The sequence below is a fragment of the Carcharhinus amblyrhynchos genome, chromosome 32, assembly GCF_965287045.1.
Source record: "Carcharhinus amblyrhynchos chromosome 32, sCarAmb.v2.hapA, whole genome shotgun sequence".
In the NCBI taxonomy this organism is placed as follows: domain Eukaryota; kingdom Metazoa; phylum Chordata; class Chondrichthyes; order Carcharhiniformes; family Carcharhinidae; genus Carcharhinus; species Carcharhinus amblyrhynchos.
The window spans coordinates 23,656,539-23,680,347 of record NC_137355.1 but is presented as its reverse complement, the minus strand read 5'-3'; the positions used below and the strand labels follow the sequence as shown (position 1 = coordinate 23,680,347).

At 43.4% G+C, this 23,809-nt stretch overlaps 1 protein-coding gene across 2 annotated transcripts; it reads right to left on the bottom strand.

The window, feature by feature from the left end:
• Positions 1-666: 666 nt before the first annotated feature.
• Positions 667-23,240, bottom strand: tm2d3 (TM2 domain containing 3). Of its 2 annotated transcripts, none has more exons than XM_080216111.1 (6): positions 23,150-23,240; positions 22,563-22,658; positions 22,252-22,409; positions 16,831-17,005; positions 16,068-16,143; positions 667-2,062 (listed from the first exon to the last, which is right to left on the bottom strand). In XM_080216111.1, exons 1-6 carry the CDS (start codon positions 23,214-23,216, stop codon positions 1,897-1,899), a joined length of 738 nt encoding a protein of 245 aa, XP_080072237.1. In that variant the 5' UTR covers positions 23,217-23,240; the 3' UTR covers positions 667-1,896. The 2 variants fall into 2 exon arrangements, with proteins under 2 accessions (XP_080072237.1, XP_080072238.1); XM_080216112.1 differs by having other exon boundaries at positions 22,252-22,406.
• Positions 23,241-23,809: the final 569 nt, after the last annotated feature.

Below are 23,809 nucleotides of genomic sequence, written 5' to 3'. Positions count from 1 at the left end.
CTCCCCAATATCGATAGAGGACAGATCAAACATTGACAGTGACTAGTAAATGACAATAGTTACTGCACATACTGAACTCATACTTTTCTCAAGTAGAAAGCAATGTGCGGCAGGACACTACAGTAGCTGACTACTCAAATGAAAATATAGGATTTGATAAAAGTTGAGGTAGAATAGTGACAAGAAAATTCAGCAGTGCACAATAACCCAGAAACCCCTCTACAGCTACTTGTACATTATATAAAGCCATCTGACTGCTACAAAAATGCAGATTCAAGATCTGTTGAAAAATAATGCAGTTATCTGGAATACAATGCCCGTACTTTGCATTTTGAATTTAATAAACATTGCAAAGAAAGGAGCCAGCACAGACCATGTACTAATTCCAAGTCCTGTAGCAAGCTTCTAGCTTTCAGTGGAATTCACAACAAAAAAATTTCAGCTACATTTAGATTCAAAACAAGTTACAGCAGTTTAATTAAAGAATCAAGAAGTCAGTCCTCCAGAATGATCAAAATATTTCTTGCTGTAGTATTGCACAGGCACAATCTTGTTCTACTGGGAACAATACTGGCAAGTCATGCAGGTACATTCAATAAGACCATCATCCCACTTGCAGGCAACTGACAAATTTAATGAAAAGATGAGACTTATTCAAATTATGGGTCATATTGATCCAGCCATGTTTATTCAGTTTTGTAACAATACAGAATGATAATCTGTCCATATCTCAAGCCAGCAGTCACCATCTGCTTGTAGTTCAGGCAATATCAGTAACCATGGAAGACCAGCAATCTAGAAATATATAAGAATTGATAATACAGTACCAGGCTGCAGATTGGGGAAGTGAAATGAGGAGGGGTAAACTGATCACTAATTTCAACAGTCTTGGAGCTGGGCTGTCAGCTATGTTGCAACCTCACCTGAGACAAAGTTCTTTTGATACTCATCACATATTATTCTAATAATGACATAACATAACCCTCCCATTACTCCTCACTCTCCCATGCCACAAAAGGCAGTTCCCATTATCATATGCATCTGCTAATTCCACTGGCCAACATTCTGGTGCTGATAGAAGTGTGGTAGCAGTTCTCTCATGGTTTATGTTCCCTTTGGAATTCCCAGAGCAACAGCTGTAAAATCAGATCATTGGTGCAGCTGGACTGAGCTGTGTTACACTCAGGCACAAAACCTGGCACACGCTGCCACATGCAATTATATCAGAATTTATTTACCATGTACACTGAACTGCAATGGAAGCAGACAGGTATTAATTCCAATTTCCAAGATACACCCATCCCCTCACTGCATTCTGCGCTTTCATCACTTATAACAATCCCAGTAAACACAACCCAGCAATATTCCTAATTTGCTAGGCTGAAAAGCCCACAATTTGGTGATGACTCTGCCACCATTATTATTTGAATTTTTTCAATTATCTCAGTGAATGAAACATGAGAAAGACAGAAAAAAAGGATAATGTTTCAAACAGTTTCAAATTTTTTCCATGTTGTTTATGTCCAGGGAATTCCATATTATTAAATTCCACTTCTTGACAGGATTAATCAGTGTTTTTCAGGAAAATATTGTCGCTGTGCCAAATTGTCTGCAGCCCTCCACAGAAGGACTCAATCAAAACCAGCAAGAATCAAAGGAATAATCAATGGAAAAAGCAACAAACCACAAGGTCAAGGATGCCTTCATTTGTCTCTTCAATTATCATCAGCCATTCTCACATTGGTAAAGAAAGGCAAAAATGATCTCAGTACAACTACTGTCTACAACAGCAGCACTCTCTCCCATCACTTTCCTGCAGCTGTTGCTCCATAACTCTGTATGGCGTTGTCACTTGTACAATTCAGGGCCATCATAAGGCGAGACTTCATGTGCAGCTCAGATGTAGAGAGAGCCATCTGCAGGACCAACATACCCAATCCCAATCAGCAGCACATCTATCAGGGTCCATATTCCAAGTCCTCCAAAGCTGAAGAGTTTGCCAAGACCCTCCTTCCACTGGCCCAAATAGAAGCGGTCAGCTCCGAACCCTCCTAATGTGATGCTGAAAAAATTAAAACTTCCATTAAGTACGGAAATGGTAATCAATGGGTTCCTGGTTTTACTCCCTGTTCTCACTCCACTGACCCACAAATAAACACAAAGATCATTTATTTGCTTTTCTCTTAGCCGATTCCTTAACATTTCCACTGTTCCTAATCTCATCGGAGAACGTACAACTGATCTCAATGTTCTGCTATTAAGTAAGAAAGATCAGAGTTCCTACAATTTATACTGTCCAGTTATCTCTGCTGGAACAAATACATGAATGGACTCTGGGTGAGTAGAGTCAAGTTTGTCTTGCAGTTTAATTCAGTTCCACACACAAAATTACTGGTTAGAGGCAGCTTGCAGGGGAGATCACATCCCACAGAGGATCAGTTTGTCAATTCTCATGGAAGTTATGCATTTTAATGAAAACAATACCCAGCCAGTCAATAGTCAGGTTAAAGGACCCAAAGAATCTAACTGCAAAGGTAAGGGATTTGTGCCCTATATAGCATTCTTAGAATACTATGACACCCAAGATTACAGCACTAACACAAATGTTAAATTAAAAAAACCTTGTGTTCATAAACCTCATTTCCCACACACTGCTCCACCCCATGATTCTGAAAAAAGCAAAATATTCTGCATGCTGTAAGTAGTTTGACGTCAGTAGTAGGTAAATTATTGGAAGGAGTACTAAGAGATAGGACCTACAAATACTTGGAAGAACAGGGACTTATTAGGGAGAGTCAACATGGCTTTGTGCATGGTAGGTCATATTTAACCAATCTATTAGAGTTTTTCGAGGAGGTTACCAGGAAAGTGGACGAAGGGAAGGCGATGGATGTTGTCTACATGGACTTCAGTAAGGCGACGGTGCAGAGGGACCTCGGGGTCCTTGTGCATGAGTCGCAAAAACCCAGCTTGCAGGTGCAGCAGGTGGTCAGGAAGGCGAATGGGATGCTGGCCTTCATAGCGAGGGGGGTTGAATATAAAAGTAGGGAGGTCTTGCTGCGGCTGTATAGGGCATTGGTGAGGCTGCAGCTGGAGTACTGTGTGCAGTTTTGGGCGCCGTACTTACGCAAGGATATTTTGGCCTTGGAGGGAGTGCAGAGGAGGTTTACTAGGCTGATGCCGGAGTTGAGGGGGTTGAGCTATGAGGAGAGGCTGAATAAACTAGGCTTGTACTCGTTAGAGTTCAGAAGAACGAGGGGAGATCTCATTGAGACGTACAAGATGATGAATGGGATGGATAGGATAGAGGTGGAGAGACTCTTCCCGCTCAGAAAGGACAGTAGGACAAGGGGGGGGTTTAGAACGGAGTTGAGGAGGAACTTCTTCACTCAAAGGGTGGTGAATCTCTGGAATTCTCTGCCCGTTGAAGTGGTGGAGGCTACCTCGCTAAATATTTTTAAGACGCGGGTTGATGGGTTTTTGATAAGAGAGGGGATTAAGGGTTATGGGGAGAGGGCAGGAATGTGGAACTGAGCCACGACAGATCAGCCATGATCTTATTGAATGGAGGGGCAGGCTCGAAGGGCTAGATGGCCTACTCCTGCTCCTATTTCTTACGTTCTTTGACCTGCATGGGAGGTTAGTTAGGAAGGTTCAGTCACTAGGTATACATGGAGAGGTAGTAAACTGGATTAGACATTGCCTCAATGGAAGAAGCCAGCAAGTGATGCTGGAGGCTTCCTTCTCTGAGTAGAGGCCTGTACATAAGAACATAAGAACATAAGAACATAAGAAATAGGAGCAGGAGTAGGCCATCTAGCCCTTCGAGCCTGCCCCGCCATTCAATAAGATCATGGCTGATCTGTTGTGGCTCAGTTCCACTTTCCCGCCCTCTCCCCATAACCCTTAATCCCCTCCTTTATCAAGAACCCATCAACCCGCTTCTTAAAAATATTTAGCGAGGCAGCCTCCACCACTTCAACGGGCAGAGAATTCCAGAGATTCACCACCCTTTGAGTGAAGAAGTTCCTCCTCAACTCCGTTCTAAACCGCCTCCCCTAACTCAGCAAGTTAGGTAGGGAGCTAGGGTAGTACAACAATACAGCACAGGAACAGGCCCTTCAAACCTGCACCGCTCATGAGCCCAACTAGACCATTCGTTTGTATTCCTCTATTCCCAGTCTGTTCACGCTGCTATGTCTTAAATGATCCCAGCATGTCCGCCTCAACCACCTTGCTTGGCAGTGCATTCCAGGCCCCCACCACCCTCTGTGTAAAATACGTTCCCCTGATATCTCTGTTGAACATTGCACGCCCCCCACCTTGAACTTGTGACCCCTTGTGTTCGTCACCTCCGACCTGGGAAAAAGCTTCCCACTGTTCACCCTATCTATGCCCTTCATAATTTTATACACTTCTAGTAGGTCACCCCTCATCCTCCTTTTCTCCCCAACCCCAATCTCTCCTCATAGCTAAGACCCTCCATACCAGGCAACATCCTGGTAAACCTTTTCTGTACTGTCTTCAAAGCCTCCACATCCTCTGGTAGTGTGGCAACCAGAACTGGATGCAGTATTCCAAATGTGTCCTAACCAACATTCTATATAGCCGCAACATTATATGCCAACTTTTATACTCTATGCCCCATCCAATAAAGGCAAACATGCCATGTGCCTTCTTTACCACCTTTAAGGATCTGTGGACTTGCACACCCAGGTCCCTGTGTGTCTATACTCCTGATGGTTCTGCCATTTATTGTACAGCTCCCCCCTACATTAGATCCACCGAAATGCATCACTTTGCATTTATCTGCAATAAATTGATGCAATTCTCAGGATTACTCCCCATGCCACGTGCTAATGAGGCTTTGAACAGAGATAATACAGCTGAATACCTGGCTGAACAGCTGGTGTAGGAGGGAGGACTTACAAGATTTGGATCACTGGAACGTCTTCTGGGGAAGGTGGGACTTGTACAAGAAGGATGGGTTACACCTGAACTGTAGAGGTACCAATACATAGGCAGATGTTTTCTAGTGCTGTTTTGGAGAGTTTAAACTAGTGCTGCAGGGAGCTGGAAACCAGAACAGCAGGCCAATCAGTGTAGGGACTGAGGAACAAAGGTGAGACTGAGATAAACAGCACAGAGTAAGAGCACTCAGAGGGAAGCCGTGGGGCACAACGGGATTGGAGGTCTGGAGTGCGTTTGCTTCAATACAAGTGGTATAACGGATGAACTGAAAGTCTGGATTATTGTGTGGAATTATGATGTTATTGCAATTATGAAGACGTGGTTAAAGGACTGGCAGCTTAACATTCCAGGATATCATTGTTTTAGACAGGACAGAAAGGGAAACAAAAGGGGTGAGGGACCTGTATTACTGATTAGGGAGCAGATCGAGGACGCACTGGAGGGATCTTGCAGTGAGGCATTATGGGTGGAGCTCAGGAATGGGAAGGGTGAAATCACAATGTGGGGAGTGTACTACAGACCACCCAACAGCTGCAGGAGACAGAGGAGCAGATGTGTGGTCAGATACTGGAAAGGTGTGAAAAAACAGGGTAGTTGTGGTGGTGACTTAAACTTCCCCCATATTGAGTTTTCTTTACAGCCAGGGTCTCAGCTGGAGAGCAATTTGTTAGAAATGGCCAGGAGAACTTTTTGATACAGTATGCCGACAATCCAACTGGGGAGGGGCTACACTAGTCTTGGTGTTGGGGAATGAGCCAGGCCAGGTCGATGGTTCAGTGGGGAAGCATTTTGGGTTAGTAACCATAATGTCATAAGATTTCAGGTAGTCATGGATAAGGACGAGAGTGGCCCTCAGGTGAAGTGCTTAATTGGGTGAGGGCCAATTACACCAAATTAAACAGGAACTGGAGAATGTGGATTGGGAGCAGCTGTTTGAGGGTAAATCCATATCTGACATGCGGAAAGCTTTTAAAGGCTAGTTGATTGAAATGCAGGACAAGCATGTCCCTGCAAAAATGAAAGACAGAAATGGCAGGATTCGGGAACCATAGATGACAAGGAAAATTGTAAACTTAGTCAAAAGAGAAAAGGAAACACACGATAGGTCCAGGCATCTTAAAACTGACAGACCCAGTCAGAAGGAACTTAAACATGGAATTAGGAGGGCTAAAAGGGGCTATGAAATGTCTTTAAGTAACAGGATCAAGGAGAAACCCAAGGCTTTTTACACGTGTATGAAAAAGAGGATAGCAAGAGAAAGAGCAGGCCCACTGAAGGACAACAGAGGCAAGTTATGTGTAGAGGCACAGGAAGTGGGCGAGGACCTTAATCAGTACATTGTATCAGTATTCACGAAGGAGAAGGACGTGATGGATGTTGAGGTCAGGGATGTATGTGTGATTGCTCTAGAAAATGTCAATAAATCAAAGGAGAAAGTGTTGGGTATCCTAAATTGCATTAAGATTGACAAGTCCCTGGGGCCAGATAGGATCCCAAGTTACTATGGGAGGCAAGGGAAGAAATGGCTAGGGCCTTAACAGATATCTTCACATCCTCTTTGATCACAGGTGAGGTTCTAAAAGACTGGAGAATAGCCAAAGTTGTTCCCTTGTTTAAGAAGGGAAACATAGGTAATCCAGGAAATTACAGGCCAGTGCCTGTGGTGGTGAAGCTTTTGGAAAGGATACTGAGGGACAGGATATATGTCATTTGGAAGAAAATGGAGTACTTAGTGACAGGCAGCATGGTTTTCTATGGGGAAGGTCATGTCCCACCAGCTTGATTGAGTTTTTTGAAGAGGTGACAAAATTAATTGATGGGGAAGGACTATGGATATATTTATATGAACTTTAGTAAAGCGCTTGACAAGGTCCCACATGGCAGATTGGTACAAAAAACTAAAATCTCATGGGACTCAGGGTGAGGCTGGCTAGATGGATACAGACTTGGTTATAGAAGTCAGAGTAGCAGTGCAAGTATTTTTCACTAGTAGTGTTCTGCAGGGATCAGTGGGGGGACCTCTGTTACTTGTAGTTTATATATACGATCTGGAGGAAAATGTGAGTGGTCTGATTAGTAAGTTTGTGGATGACACCAAGATCGGTGGAGCTGATCAGAGGATACAGCAGGATATAGAAAGATTGGAGACTCGGGCACAAAAATGAAGAACGAACAAAGAATAGCACAGCACAGGAACACGCCCTTCGGCCTACCAAGCCTGCGCCAATCATGTTGTCCTACCTGGACAAACCACCCAGATGCCTCTATCCCACCTGTTCACGTGTTTATCCAGATAAGTGTTAAATATCGCTAACGTGTCTGCCTCAACCCCTCACTGGGCAGTACATTCCAGGCCCCCACCACCCTCTGTGTAAAAAAACTTCCCCCACACATCTCCAATGAACCTTTTGCCCCTTTAGCTTGAACTTGTGCCCCCTTGTAATTGTCATTTCTGCCCTGGAAAAAAGCTTCCAACTGTTCACCTCATCTGTGCCCCACAATTTTATGAACTTCTATCAGGTCACCTCTCAGCCTCTGTGTTTCCAGGGAGAACAATCCCAGTTTATTCAATCTCTCCTCATAGCTAATATCCTCCATACCAGGCAATATCCTGGTAAACCTTTTCTATGCTGCCTCCAAAACCTCTACGTCCTTCCAAGAATGTGACGACCAGAATTGGACACAGTAAGGACAAGCAACACCACCACCTCCGCAATCACCCTCAACACCAGTGCACCACAGGCTGTGCTCTCAGCCCCCTACTATACTCCTTATACGACTACGATTATGACTATGTGACCAAATTCCCCTCCAAATCGATTTTCAAGTTTGCTGGCGACACCACCATAGTGGGTCAGGTCTCAAACAATGATGAGACAGAGTACAGGAATAAGATAGAGAATCCGGTGAACTGGCACAGCAACAATAATCTCTCCCTCAATGTCAACAAAATGAAGGAGATTGTCATTGGCTTCAGGAAGCATAAAGGAGAACATGCTCCTGTTTACATAAAAGGGGACAAAGTAGAAAGAGTTTGAGTGCTTCAAGATTTTAGATGTCCAGATCACCAAACTGTCCTGGTCCCCCCACCGTGCCAACACTATAGTTAAGAAAGCCCACCAATGCCTCTACTTTCTCAGAAGACTAAGAAAATTTGACATGTCAGCTACAACTCTCACCAACTTTTAAAGATGCACCATAGAAAGCATTCTTTCTGGTTGTATCACAGCTTGGTATGGGTCATGCTCTGCCCAAGACATCAAGGAAATACAAAAGGTTGTGAATATAGCCCAATCCTTACGCAAACCAGCCTCCCATCCATTGACTGTCTACACTTTCCGCTGCCTCAGCAAAGCAGCCAGCACAATTAAAGACTCCACAGACCACAGACACTCTCTCTTCCACCTTCTTCCTTCGGGAAAAAGGTACAAAAGTCTAAGGTCACGTACCAACCAACTCAAGAACAGCTTCTTCTCTGCTGCTGTCAGACTTTTGAATGGACTTATCCTGCATTAACTTGATCTTTCTCTACACTCTGGCTACGACTGTAAGACTATATTCTGCAGTCTCCCGTTTCCTTCTCAATGAACAATGTGTTTTGTCTGTATAGCGTGCAAGAAACAATACTTCTCACTGTATGTTAATACATGTGACAGTAATAAATAAAATCAAAATCAGAATTCTAAATGTGGCCTAACTAACGTTTTATATAACAATTTGCCAACTTTGATACTTGATGCCCCGACCAATGAAGGCAAGCACACCATATGCTTTCTTCACCATCTTTTCCAGCTACGCTACCACTGTTTAGCTGCAGCATGCAACGGTGCAGGAGGACCTGGGTGTCCTTGTGCACGAATCGCAAAAACCCAGTCTGCAGGTGCAGCAGGTGATCAAGAAGGCGAATGGAATGTTGGCCTTTATAGCGAGGGGGATAGAATAGAAAAGCAGGGAGGTCTTGCTGAAATGTACAGGGCACTGGTGAGGCCGCAGCTGGAGTACTGTGTGCAGTTTCGGTCACCGCATTTGTGGAAGGATATGTTGGCCTTGGAGGGAGTGCAGAGAAGGCTCACTAGGCTGATACCGGAGATGAGGAGGTTAGCCTATGAGGAGAGATTGAATAGACTGGGCCTATACTCGTTGGAGTTTAGAAGGCTGAGAGGGGATCTTATAGAGACATATAAGACAATGAAGGGGATAGATAGGGTAGAGGTAGAGGGATTCTTCCTGCTTAGAAAGGATAGCAGAACTAGAGGGCACAGCCTCAAAATGGAGGGGGGGGGGTGCAGTTTAGATCAGAGTTGAGGAGGAACTTCTTCACTCAAAGGGTGGTCAGTCTCTGGAATTCTCCGCCCATTGAAGTGGTGGAGGCTACTTCGCCGAACATATTTAAGTCACGAGTAGATAGGTTTCTGATAGACAAGGGAATTAAGGGTTATGGGGAGAAAGCAGGAAAGTGGAACTGATCCACTTCGGATCAGCCATGATCGTGTTGAATGGCAGGGCAGGCTCGAAGGGCTAGATGGCCTACTCCTGCTCCTATTTCTTATATTCTTATGTTACGGATCTGTGAACGTGTACGCTCATATTTGTGTGTGTCTACGCTCCTGATGACCCTGCCATTTATTTTATAACTCCCACCTGAATTAGATCTACCAAAATGCATCACCTCGCATTTGTCCAGATGGAAAGACAGAGTTTAGTTTGGACAAATGCAAGGGAATGCATTTTGGAGGATCAAATTTAGGTGTGAATTATGCTGTAAATGGCAGAACCCTCAGGAACATTAACAGAGAGAGATCTGGGCATGCAGGTCCACAGTTCCCTTCATCACCTTGGCCAACACAGGTGGCCAAGGTGATTAAAACGTGGCTTGCTTGTCTACATCAGCTGGGGTACTGAGTACAAGAGTTGGGAAATCATGTTGCAGCTATATAAAACCTTGGGTAAGCCACATTTGGAGTGTCACATGCACACTACCAGAAGGCTGTGGAAGATTTGGAGAGAGTGCAAAAAAGGTTCACCAGGATATTGCCTGGTCTCGAGGACGTTGACTATGAGGAGAGGTTGAATATACTAGGATTGTTTTCACTGGAAAGACAGGGACAGAGGTGAGACTTGATAGAGAACTGAGAGGCACAGACAGAGTGGATAGTCAGAGGCTTTTTCCCAGGGTGGAAGTGTCAATTACAAGGGAGCACAGATTCAAGGTGAGAGGAAGAAGTTTAAGGGAGATGTGCAGGGGATGTTTTTCACGCAGAGAGTCATGGGTGCCTGGAAGACACTGCCAGAGGTAGCGGTGGAAGCATTCACATTAGCAACATTTAACAGGCATCCAGATGGATACATGAATAAGGAGGAAATAGAGGGATACAGACCAAAAGGACAGAAAGTGTTTATTAAGTTCAGTTAGGGCACCATGATTGGCCCTCCAAGTCCATGCCAATGGGCTGTTCCTGTACTTTTCTTTGTTCATTCTCTAAGATGCGAGGGGCAAGAAGCAAGGTTTAAAGGAGATGTACAAGGCAGATTTTATTTATTTTTACACAGAAAAGTGGGTGCCTGGAACTCTTGCCGAGGCAGGTAGTGGAAGCGGATATGGTAGTGACTTTTAAGGGATGTCTTGACAAGTAAATGAATAGGATGGGAATAGAAGAATATAGCGCCCAGAAGGGTAGGGAGTTTCAGTTAAGTTGGGCAGCATAGTCAGTGCAGGCTTGGAGGGCCAGATGGCCTGTTCCTGCGCTGTAATTTTCTTTGTTCTATTCCCTCTCCACTCGCTCTGGTTGAGCTAATCGGTTTATCTCAGAATTTCCATCTGAGCTTCCGACCCATATCCTCTCCATCACAAAAACACCCCACAATTCATAGGTTGAGCTGGGGTTCAGTGTGCTATCTGCTGCTAAACTCCTCACCCATCATTTTGTAACCTCTAGATCTTATTCCGATGCTCAGAGGGGATGAAAGGATTGTTCTATGAGGAAGAGGAGTAAAATTTAAAATTTCCCATGCTTTTTACAAGAATTAGGTGTGAATGAAACCTACACAATTCCAAATGGGCTTGACAGGGTAGATGTTGAAAACATGTTTCCCTTGGCTGAGGAATCTGAAACACAGGACCAGATTCAGAATAAAGGTTCAGCCATGTAGGACTGTGGTGAGGTGGAATTTCTTCATTCACAGGCATGTGCCTCTGACGACCTCTATTCCAGAGAACTTTGGATGCTCAGTCATTGAGCATATTCAAGATAGACATCAGTAGATTTTTGAGTACCAAGGGAAATGGGGATAATGGGAGAAAATGATGTAGATCAATTATGATCCTATTCAAAGTCAGAGCAATCCCAAAGGGTCAAATGGCACACCCCTGATCCTATTTCTTACATATTTATGTTCTCTGCTGCCCACTCATCTTACAATAAATTCAGCTAATCAAAGTTTCTGCTGCTCATTCGTAACCGGCACCAAATTCCGCTCACCAATTATCCCAGCGTTTGCTGACCTATATTGGCTCCAGGTTCACCAACATCAATTTAAAATGCGTATCCTCAAGATCAAATCCATCCAAAATCACCCTTCCCTATCTTTGTAAAGCGTTCCACCACACAACCCTCGGTGATCTCCATCTTTCACCAGTTTTGACCTCCTGTGCACCCTCTATTCAAAGGTATTTCAAGCACAAGTTGGAAACAATAAAATCAATTGCTGGAACCAGGCTCTGGATTAAACAACATTTAATTTTTAGGCACTAATATCACAAGCTAATTCAAGCCAAACCCTACTGTCTAAACTTGTGAGTAAACCAACAAGAAAGTTTATTTGCATTCATTTTCCGGATGTCGACGTCAGTGGCTAGGCCAGAATTTATTGCTCATTTCCAATTGTCCTCTAGAAGGTAATAGTAAACTGCGTTCCTGAACAACTGGAATCCATGTGGAGTAGGTATACCCACAGAGCTGTTAGGGAGGGAGTTCCACAATTTTGACCCAGAGAAGAAATAGAGATATATTTTGTGCGTTCAATTAAAACAAACATTCATGACACTGAAACAAATCCCCAGTATTAAAATGCTGGCTGCATTTGTTCAAGGCTCATATCAAGACACTGCTGTACAACTCATTCTTGTCTAACCCTAACTTCAGCCCCACCTCTCTGATTTGTTGGTGATAGCGTGAACAGAATATTCCATCAGATACTCTGTTCCATCAAACTAGAAGCTAAGCAAAATGAACTATTTATAACATTTCTATAAACAAACATGAACCACGTTCTCAAATACGTATTCAACTACATGCTTCAAAGGCACCTTTCAAATTATTTGCAATCATAAGTGTCAGAACAGACTCAAAAGATTAAAAATTATTTGAGGTAATTGACATCATAGATAAGAGAGTGTCCATGGTTGTTAAATGGACTTTCAGAAGTTATTCAAACAGGGTTCCAAATAAGCCATTAAAAATGAATGCACATGAATTGAAGGCACTCTAGTCGATTGGACAGGGAATTGGTCGGAGATTGGAGCAGAGTAGGTATGATGGGTATGTACTTAAACTAATAAGATGTAAGTAGTGATGCCCCCCCCACCCCCAAGGAATTATACTGGGATGTGAGCTTATATACAATTATAATGACTTGGATGAAAATCCAAGTTTGCTGATTATGCTAAATTAGTTGGCATAGCATATAGTGCAGAAAGGAGCAGAAAATTGCAAAGTGTCATTGATAGATTAAGGGGGCAAATCTGAAAAGGAGACCAAGCTAATATGCTTAGCAAATATATTTTATTAATAACAAACATAAAACAGACAGCAGTCGTGTTAACAAGTCAATTCATTTGCCTAGCATAATCCAGTAATAACCTCTATTGTTTAATACCTTATGGGACAGTTAGGTTATGAGAGAGACTGGTAGTTTGAACAAAGAAAATTATAGCACAGGAACAGGCCCTTCAGCCCTCCAAGCCTGCACCGACCATGCTGCCTGATTTAACTAAAACCCCCTACACTTCCTGGGACCATATCCCTCTATTCCCATCTCATTAGAGGGGATTAAGGGTTATGGGGAGAGGGCGGGAAAGTGGAACTGAGCAGCGACAGATCAGCCATGATCTTATTGAATGGCGGGGCAGGCTCGAAGGGCTAGATGGCCTACTCCTGCTCCTGTTTCTTATGTTTCTTATGTAAGACACTCCTTAAAAGTCACTACCATATCCCCTTCCACTACCACCCCTGGCAACAAGTTCCAGGCACCCACCACTCTGTGTAAAAAATCTGCCTCGTACATCTCTTAAAACTTGCCTCTCACACCTTAAACCTATGCCCTCTAGTAATTGACTCTTCTTTTTCTGGAGGAATTTGGCACATCTAATGATTTGCAATAACTTTGCAAATCAGAGAGAGGTTATTCCTTCATCTTTACTAGAAATAATGTCCCACACTAATTATAACAAATTCCTATAGAATTGTTTGTTCAGAAGGCATTCAACAGGGTTCCAATTAAGGGACTGTTTAAAAAAATAAGCACATGGAGATATCCTATTGTCTTGGGCAGAGAATGATTGGAAATAAATTCAGGGTAATAGGCACGGACTGAAATTGGCCAAATATGGTGAGTAGTGTCTCCCAGGAATCTGAAATGGGCTGTCAGCTATTCAAAATATAATCTACATCGAACTTGATTGCAAAAATAACTTTTATACAAGTTTGTTAACACTAAAGTGGAATCAAGGGTGGAAGCTGAAAGTTAAGGGACACTGATTGATAGATTAAATGAGTAAGCAAAACGGTAGCAGATGGAGTTCAACATAAGAAAGGCTGGGATTATTCACCTGAGACCCGTGACTTTCTAAACAAAGAGAAGCAAAGAACTATGAATAAGCAGTGACAGTTTAGAAATCCCACCAATCACTATAAGCTAATAGAATGCTGGGCTTTATCTCAAGGGGACAGGAATACAAAAGGGTTGAATTTGTTTGTTACTCTATTTTTAAAATTACCCCTTAAAATTATCCCTCAACTCTGGAATCAACCTTGTGGATCTCCCACCCCCTCCAATGCCAGTATATCCTTTCTCAAGTAAGGAGACCAAAACTGTACACCATACTCCAGTTATGACCTCACCAGCATCATAATCTCCATTTTTAAACTCCATCCCTCTAGCAATGAAGGGCAAAATTCCACCTACCTTCTTAATTATGTGTTTTACCTGCAAACCAACTTTTTTGCAATTCACGCACAAGGACACCCAGGAACCCTGCACAGCAGCATGCTGCATTTTTTAAACCAGTTAAAAATAGTCCATTCTGCTGTTATTCCTACCAAAATGAACAACCTCACATTTACCAACATTGTACTCCATCTGCCAGACCCTCGCCCACTCATGACTATCTATATCCCTTTGCAGACTTTGTGCTCTCTGCACTCTTTGCTCCACTACTCATCTTCGTGTCATTTGTGAATTGTCATGTGTGTCATTTGACACATTATACTTGGTCCCCAACTCCAAATCATCTATGTAAATTGTAAACAACTGCAGTCCCAACCAGAAAAACATCCATTTACCCTCTCTCTTTGCTTTCTGTTAGTTAACGATTCTTCTATCCATGCCAACACATTACCTGTAATACTGTGCACTTTTATCTTATGCAGTCTTTTGTGTGGCACCTTTTCAAATGCCTTCTGGAAATCCAGATACACCACACCCACAGGTTCCCCATTGTCCACCGTGCTTGTAACGTCCTCAAATTCCAGTACATTAGTCAGGCACAGCCTGCCTTTCATGAACCCATGCTATGTCTTCCCAACGGGACATTTTCTATTTGATGCAAGTCTCACTGAAAAGGCCAGCGTTTGTTGCCCATCCCCAACTGCCATTGTACTCAGTGGTCATTTCAGAGAATAGAGTCAACTACTTTGTTCACAATGTCCCATTGGGAAGATGCAGCGTGGGTTCATGAAAGGCAGATCATGCTTAACTCATATACTGGAATTCTTTGGGGACATTACAAGCACAGTGGACAATATGGAACCTGTAGATGTGGTGTATCTGGATCTCTAGAAGGCATTTGACAAGATGCCACACCAAAGACTGTTGCATAAGATAAACATGCACGGTGTTGTAGGTAATGAGTCACATGTAGATCAGACAGCCAAGGATAGGAAATTGCACAAATGGGTTCTGACGATCAATGATAATTTCACCATTACTAAAACTAGTTTCCAGACCAAAGAATTAATTCCAGGTTCTTTCAAATTGAATTTAAATTCTACCAATGCTATGGTGGGATTTGAACCTTTGTCTCCAGGCATTAGCCTGGATCTCTGGACTACAAATCCAATGACACTGCCACTATGCCACTGTTTCCTCATATTCCAGCGGTACGAAAAGACTTCTTCAAACAAAAGTTAATGAAAACCTAGCACTCTCCCCAAAAAGCTGTTGTTGACTGAAAATGTCAAAAAAAAGAGATTGTTAGTTCCTTGTTAGGCAAGGGTATTATGGATTACAAAACCAAGGTAGGTAGATGGGAGTTAAGGAGTAGAGCAACCATAATCTAAGTGAATGTTAGAACAGATTTGGGAGCTGAATATCCTCCTCCTGTTCATATGAATTCACTGTTCAGTATTTCTGAACCCTTTCTGGAATGTGGAGAGTCCTAAAGCAAAACTGAAATGGGATAAAATGAAGGAAGTGACACCAATACAATAATTTCTGTTACAAACATCAATCTCAGAAATAACCATAAGATCAACACTAGACTGAAATAAACTGAGCTCTAAACTGGTTCAAATAATTTCATCTGGCACCACACCCATAATAACCTCTTGCAACCATTACAGGTGGGAATGAGTGGGAAGGGCAGATTAATTCATTCAAATGGATGTTTACTTAATGTAAATAAAACTCTTTATGAACTATTGAGACTACTGGGCAATTTCATTCCTGTAAAGATAAATCACCTTATTGTATCACCCTGGATGATAAAGAGGTCACGCAAAGGCCTATCAGGTTTTGACAAGAGCAAGAAAAAGATTAAAAACAAGTCTTCAAATAGGAACTTCAGCCAAGAAACAATACATATTACCACATGGTCTCACCTCAGAGCCAACGCAGTTGACCACTTGTAACCCCCTGTCCAATTGCAATACATTTTCTTCTGAAATGTACGATTACCTGACGAATAATGGAAAAATCATTTCAATCGAAGAGTCCGAGTTTACACATCATATTTACTGATACCAGGGTAGCCTGTAACTACAGTTCAAAAATCAAAGGATTATGTGCACCTGAAAACATAAAACTAAAGAACAGTCTTACTAACGTACTGTCAAGTTTTAGTACATTGTTGAATCTCCCCAACATTGAGTGGCTGGTTCAGATCCACCAGTACAAACCCCATCCAATGCAGTGACTAGGTGGCCAAGTTAATGTGCACACCACATCTCGGAACAACTAAACAGACAGTCAACCCAGTTCTGATCGCCAGTCCATACTGAAATAATTGATCTCAATGAGTTGTACTGAAAAGGTTAGTATCATTTGTTCTTTTATTTGGTTGTCCAAAATAGGACAAGGTTAGTATTGGTCTTGACAGCCAAGAGAATCAGAGGGGTTTGATCCAACAAGTGTTTTATACAACTGTGATATCACTTCTGGCCCTCACTAGTTACAAAACTCAGAATTCCACTATACATGGATCCCCCAAGTCTCTTTGAGCTTCAATTGTTCCTAGCTAGTTACTCCGTGGCCAGTAATCTGCAGAAGCTAACGTTTTCAATTCAAACTACCTGCAGCAACTTTATCTCTATTTCTCTTAATTCTCTGACACACATTTTTCACCAGCTCTAAAAGGCCACTTACCAAGACAATGCACGTGTTTCAAAGTTGTGCAGTTGGAAAAAATATATTCCCGTGGGCACTGCACTGTCTTGCATTTGGTGGTTTCTTTGCAGTGATACTCAGTAGGTGGCAGTTGCCAACAGAACCGACAGATCATTGTAATTTGGAATGTTTTCTGTTCCACCTTATTTTCATCCTGAGTATCAAAAAGAGCAAAACATAAATATGGGGCAAAAAAAATGACTGATAATATACAAGTTCCTTTGAAGGCTGTTACTCCCATGTAGTTATGGCCACAGATTTATGAAGATGAAGAATACAACCTTCAAAATGGATGATTTATATTGATGTAGGTGACCCAAATTGATAAATAATGGATGTCCAGTGCCTAGAGGTTGAAACTGCACAAAAATTAGTGAGAAAAATTATTTGAATCACCACAAGATGGAAATTGTAAAAGCCGTTGTGAATTAGATCAATTATTTTTGCATACATCAGCAATTATACCTGACTCTTGTTATAAGCAGATAGAACATAGAACACTACAGCACAAACAGGCCCTTCGGCCCACGAGTTGCGCTGATCACATCAACACCTACCAATCTATAGACCTATCTATAACCCCCAATCCCATTAAACCCCATATACTCATCCAGAAGTCTTTTAAAAGACCCCAGCGAGTTCGCCTCCACCACCACTGACGGCAGCCAATTCCATTCACTCACCACCCTCTGAGTGAAAAACTTACCCCTAACATCACTTCTGTACTTTCCTCCCCGCACCTTAAATCTGTGTCCTCTCATAGCAACCATTTCAACCCGGGGAAATAGCCTCTGAGAATCCACCCTATCTATTCCTCTCAACATTTTATAAACTTCTATCAGGTTGCCTCTCAACCTTCGTCTCTCCAGGGAAAAGAGTCCCAGCTCCCTCAACCTAACTTCATAAGGCATGCCTCCCAGTCCAGGCAACATCCTTGTAAATCTCCTCTGTACCCTTTCAATAGCTTCTACGTCTTTCCTATAGTGAGGCGACCAGAACTGCGCACAGTACTCCAAATGAGGCCTGACAAGGGTCTTATAAAGTTGCAGCATTACCTCCCGACTCCTAAACTCAATCCCTCGATTAATGAAGGTCAGTACACCATACGCCTTCTTGACCACATCCTCCACCTGAGAGGCCGATTTAAGAGTCCTGTGGACCCGGACCCCAAGATCCTTCTGCTCTTCAACACTACTAAGACTCCTGCCCTTGATAGTGTACTCGTTCATCCCGTTGGTTCTGCCAAAATGGACTACACATTTATCCGCGTTGAAGTCCATCTGCCACTTCTCCGCCCAGTCCTGCATCCTATTTATGTCCTGCTGCAACTTTTGACATCCTTCCAGACCATCCACAACACCACCGACCTTCGTGTCATCAGCGAACTTACTTACCCATCCCTCCACTTCCTCATCCAGGTCATTTATGAAAATGACAAACAGCAAGGGTCCTAGAACAGATCCCTGGGGCACTCCACTGGTGACTGACCTCCATGCCGAAAAAGACCCATCCACAACCACTCTCTGCCTTCTGCAGGCAAGCCAGTTCTGATCCACAAGGCCTTTGGCCTTGTGGATCCAGATGAGAGATGATGGGATGATTTCCCCCTTTTTTCTCAGCTAACAGCAACAAAATGCTTTCCAATTAATAAGTGTTCTAATCCCCAAGTGCTGTGCCTGTCAAGAACAAGGGAGGCTTTCTGGTAAGTTTAAATTAAAAGAAATAGCCATTTATTCTTCTCAGTATCCAAAATGTATTAGCACCTCTCACTCACTCACACAGTGACTGCAGAAATAGTAGCTGCATTGGTTACTGGCTTTCAAAATTCCTTTTTTTTCGGGAAGGGACCCTGAAAGGGTTAATCACACAAGTTTAAAAATCACATAAGCTGCAAGCTGGACCTCAGTCACACAGGAAAAGCTATGTACAAATGACAGGTTTTGATTAAATAAGACCAGATGGGGGTCAAGGCTCATCTAATTGAATGATGTGCAGCTGCAGTTCATGTTTGCCCATTAGAATAAGGAACAATGGAAAAGGAGGTTGAGATATAGCTATCATTTCTTGATAACATAACATGCACAAGTTTTAATTGAACATTGCGCCCTTATGTATGATGTACCCGTAACAATGACTGGATAGAAATAACTCCTGTATATCTATTGGTATATGCTAATTACTTGTAATCAAAGTGGAGATTAATTGCCTATGTATTTCTAAATTTTTCATTCTGAATGGCTTCGTTCAGAGTCTTCTTGCTATAGTAAATCATCCTGAACCACTCTGTTACTTAGTCTGGCTACTCAAGGGGAATGATAGTTTTAAATACAACTAACAGCCCCAGAAAATGGCAAAATAGATAATTTAACACTTGTATTCAACAGATGAGGGGGACAGAAAGCAGGAACAGACTAGTTACCTAACTTCTGTCATTGGGAAATTGCTATAATCAAATTTTAAGGAAGTTATAGCTAAGTACTTAGGAAATCAGAATCTAATCAGAGTCAACTTGGGAATATGAAAGGGAAATTACTTAAATATATTTGTTTTTGAGGAACTAACAAGTAAGGTGGATGGAGGGGTACATTAAATTTTAGTGTACTTAGACCTTCAGAAGGCATTTAATAGGGTCCCACATCTTCCTGGGTTAAAATTCCAACCTTTTGACCCACAGTCTCCCACAGCGAGATCAGGCCTAAGTAGGACTGGAATAAGTAGTGTTCCATATAACAAAATAAAAGCCATACGTAGGGCCCCACGTGGCTACACATGCCCACACCTTTTATCTGTATGAAGAGAGATAAGTTAAATAAGAAATTATTGAATGACAAGTTCAGTCAGGCAGAGGAGACAGGCAGTGGAAATGGAATGCTCAGGTCTCCATTCACAGAAAAAGCAGACAGCCCTCAAATCTTCCAGGTAGAGGATGAAGCTGTAGAGGGATTGGATATCCATTGTGAAGCAGAATCCGTTACCACCAGAGAACTGGAACTGTTGATATAACATAGGGAACCAGAGAGAGATCACAAATGAAGTTGGGAAGAGACTGGACAGGGACAACTGAATGGAGTCAAGATAGGACAAAGTGAGTTCCATATGACATCAATAGTCTGACATGTGAGAGGTAGTGGCACAGTGGTGTGGTCACTGAACTAGTAACCCAGAGACCCAGGGTATTGCTCCGGGAACATGGGTTCAAATCCAACGACAGCAGATAGTGGAATCTGAATTCAGTCAAAATCTGGGATTAAAAGTCGAATGATGACCATGAAACCATTATTGATTGTCATAAAATCTAGGAAAGAAAATCTGCCATCCTTCTATGGTTTGGCATACATGGAACTCCAGACCACAGCAAATGACCGAGCAAGCCACTCAGTTTCAACAACTTCCATATCCCATAAAAGAATTTTAAAAAATGATCAGTCTACCAAGGTGATTTTGTTTGTGGATTTTGAGAAGGAGGTAGGAGCAGGCTGTGTGAGGTTGGGGGACTATGATGTTGGTGGCTGTGTAGGGGAGATATCCAGAGATGAAGAGGTCAGTGACAGTCCTGAAAGCAACAGTTTGATGTTTGGTGTAAAGGTCGTGGTTCAGCAGAAGATAGCAGGAATTGTCTGAGAGCTAGCACTCAGCCTCTGCAAGGTAGAGGTCAGTACTCCTGCCCAAAGAAATTAGCACAGAGACAAGAAAGAAGAGGTCAGCATTATGCAACATAGAATTTATCTTAACAACATGTTCTGAGAGAAGATGTATTAGCAATTTTGAATAACCTGAGGGTGGATAAGTCCCCTGGGCCAGATGGGATACATCCTAGGATACTTTGGGAGGCAAGGGATGAGATTGCGGAGCCTTTAGCTTTGATCTTTGGGTCCTCACTGTCCATGGGGATAGTGCCAGAGGACTGGAGAGTGGTAAACGTTGTGCCTCTGTTCAAGAAGGGAAATAGGAATGACCCTGGTAATTATAGGCCAGTTAGTCTTACATTGGTGGTCAGTGAGTTAATGAAAAGGGTCCTGAGAGATAGGATTTATGACCATTTGGAAAGATGCAGTTTAATCCGGGATAGTCAACATGGTTTCGTGAGGGGTAAGTCCTGCCTCTCAAATTTGAGTGAATTCTTTGAGGAGGTAATTAAGTGTGTGGACGAAGGTAGAGCAGTTGATGTCGTATACATGGATTTTAGTAAGGCATTTGATATGTTTCCCCATGGTAGGCTCATGAAGAAGGACGTGTGGGATAGAAGGAAATTTGGCCGATTGAATAAATAAATAACTGGCTATATCAAAGAAGACAGAGGGTGGTGGTGGAAGGAAAATTTTCAGACTGGAGGCCACTTATCAGCTGTGTACCACAGTGCTGGGTCCTCTGCTATTTGTGATTTTTATCAATGACTTGGAAGAGGAGGCTGAAGGGTGGGTTAGTAAATTTGCTGATGACACCAAGAGTAGTGGATGAGGTGGAGGGCTCTTGCAGGCTGCAAAAAGACATTGATAGGATGCAGAGCTGGGCCGAAAAGTGGCAGATGGAGTTTAACCCTGATAAGTGTGAGGTGATTCATTTTGGTAGGACAAATTTGAATGCAAATTACAGCGTCAAAGGCAGGGTTCTGAGGAATGTGGAGGAACAGAGAGATCTTGGGGTTCGTATCCACAGATCTCCGAAGGTTGCCACTCAAGTGGATAGAGCCGTGAAGAAGGCTTATAGTGTGTTAGCATTTATTAACATGGGGTTTGAGTTTAAGGGCTGTGGGATTATGCTGCAACTATATTGGATGTTGGTGAGACCACATTTGGAATAGTGTGTTCAGTTCTGGTCACCTCACTATAAGAAAGATGTGGAAGCATTGGAGATTTACCAAGATGCTGCCTGGTTTGGAGGGTAGGTCTTATGAGGAAAGGTTGAGGGAGTTGGGGCTTTTCTCTTTGGAGCAGAGGAGGATGAGGCGCTACTTAATAGGGATTTACACGATGATGAGGGGGATTGATGGAGTGGACGTGCAGAGATAGTTTGCTAGGGTGGACATAGCTGTTACCAGGGGGCATAACTATAAGGTTTGTGGTGGGAGATACAGGAGGGATGTCTGAGGTAGATTCTTCACTCAGAGAGTGGTTGGGGTGTGGAATAGACTGCCTGTTGTGATACTGGAGTCAGACACTTTAGGAACTTTCAAGCAGTTATTGGATAGGCGCATGGGGTACACCAGAATTATAGAGAGTGCAATAGCTTGATCTTGGGTTCAGACGAAGCTCAGCACAACACTGAGGGCCAAAGGGCCTGTACTGTGCTGTAATGTTTTACGTTCTAACTTAAATCAATAAAACTAAAGATTAAGGCCTGCAGAAACTTAGTGAGTTATATTTCCATAATCGCCAGACATTGTCCAGAAGATTTACTTACTGTGCACTGTACACCTGGCTTGACCGTACAGTTGAATGATACATCCTTTCCATAGGTGCAGTTCCAATTCAGCTGACAATTCATACACTCTGGTGGCAATTTGACACACAATCCAGCACTGGGGCATTCTGTCAGGTACGGAGGTTGCGTGGTTACTGCTAGAAACAGTGACAGTAGAGTTGCAGTGAAACATCAGCGTGTCAAAGCCACATCTTACATGTAAGATGCAAGAGTCTATTTTAACAAACACTGTCTATAGAATAGGAGAAACAAAAAGATAGAAGTGACATTGTTATTCTATATTTCCTTACAGTCTGTAAGATGAGCAGGGGTGGTGCCTACGGTGGATGGAATTACAGCATCTTTGGGTGACAGCATTCCGTCAGGTTCCTTGGTGCTCAGGGAGTCTGTTGGAGAATATTTACACTGTGTTCAGGCTATAACTTGTGTATCATTCACCAAAATTGCAGCAGCATCACAAACAGGCCAAGAACTACAATGTCAGCAAGACAAACAAGCGGTGTTAGATGTCAATGATGAACAGGAGTCAGAGAAAGGAACGGGAAGGAAAGCTAAGGTAAAGTGGGTGCAGGAATTGAGGAAATGTCGGCAGTGATTCCCTCACAGCGGCGGCCCCAGCCCGCCTCACGGAGAGCACGGAGGGCCCCGGCCCGCCTCACGGAGAGCACGGAGGGCCCCGGCCCGCCTCACGGAGGGCCCCGGCCCGCCTCACGGAGGGCACGGCAGGCCCGGACCGGCACGGCAGGCCCGGCCCGTGTGCGGCTCGAGGTGAATACCAGCCTCTGACGGGGGGAGTCAATGCCCGCGCTGTCACCCAGCCCGACCGACATGTCTTCGCACCGAGCCGTCGCTTAAAGACCACAGCCTCGGCACTCACCGCCCCGCAGCAACTCGAACAACCGCCACAAACACAGGGCCCGTTCCAGAAGTTTCCACGCCGCCATCACCACACAAACAGCCAATAGCTTCGCGACTGCAACTCGCCAATCACAGCCTACAGGGAAAACAAACCAATCACTGCCGGCACTGGGCAGACTAGCCAATCAGAGGCGGCACTGGGAAGTCTAGCCAATCACAATCCAGAATTGGAATGTGAGCCAATTAGAGCCCGCCTGCATGCGTTAGCCAATCACAGACTGAACTGGGAATATTAGCCAATTAGGCGCTGCAGCACAGGGGAAACTAACCAATCACATACGACATAGGAAAGTTAGCCAATCACAGTCTACAGATGGAATGTTAGCCAATTAGAGCCCGCCTACACTGAAGCTAACCAATCAGATTACGAATGCACAGAGTGCCAGGGCGCATGCGCGGCCAGACTAAAGCCAATCGGACCCTTAGTAAACCCCGACAGCTTCTGCGTTTACTGTCGAATAAATCGGTTGGACTAAAACCTGGTGTTGTCAGACTTCTTACTGTGTTTACCCCAGTCTAACGCCGGCATCTCCACATCAATCTGACCCTTGCTCAGAGTTCAGGTTGGCTCCATTCTCCAAAGTAGCAGCGCTCCGAAAGCTTGTGCTACCAAATAAAC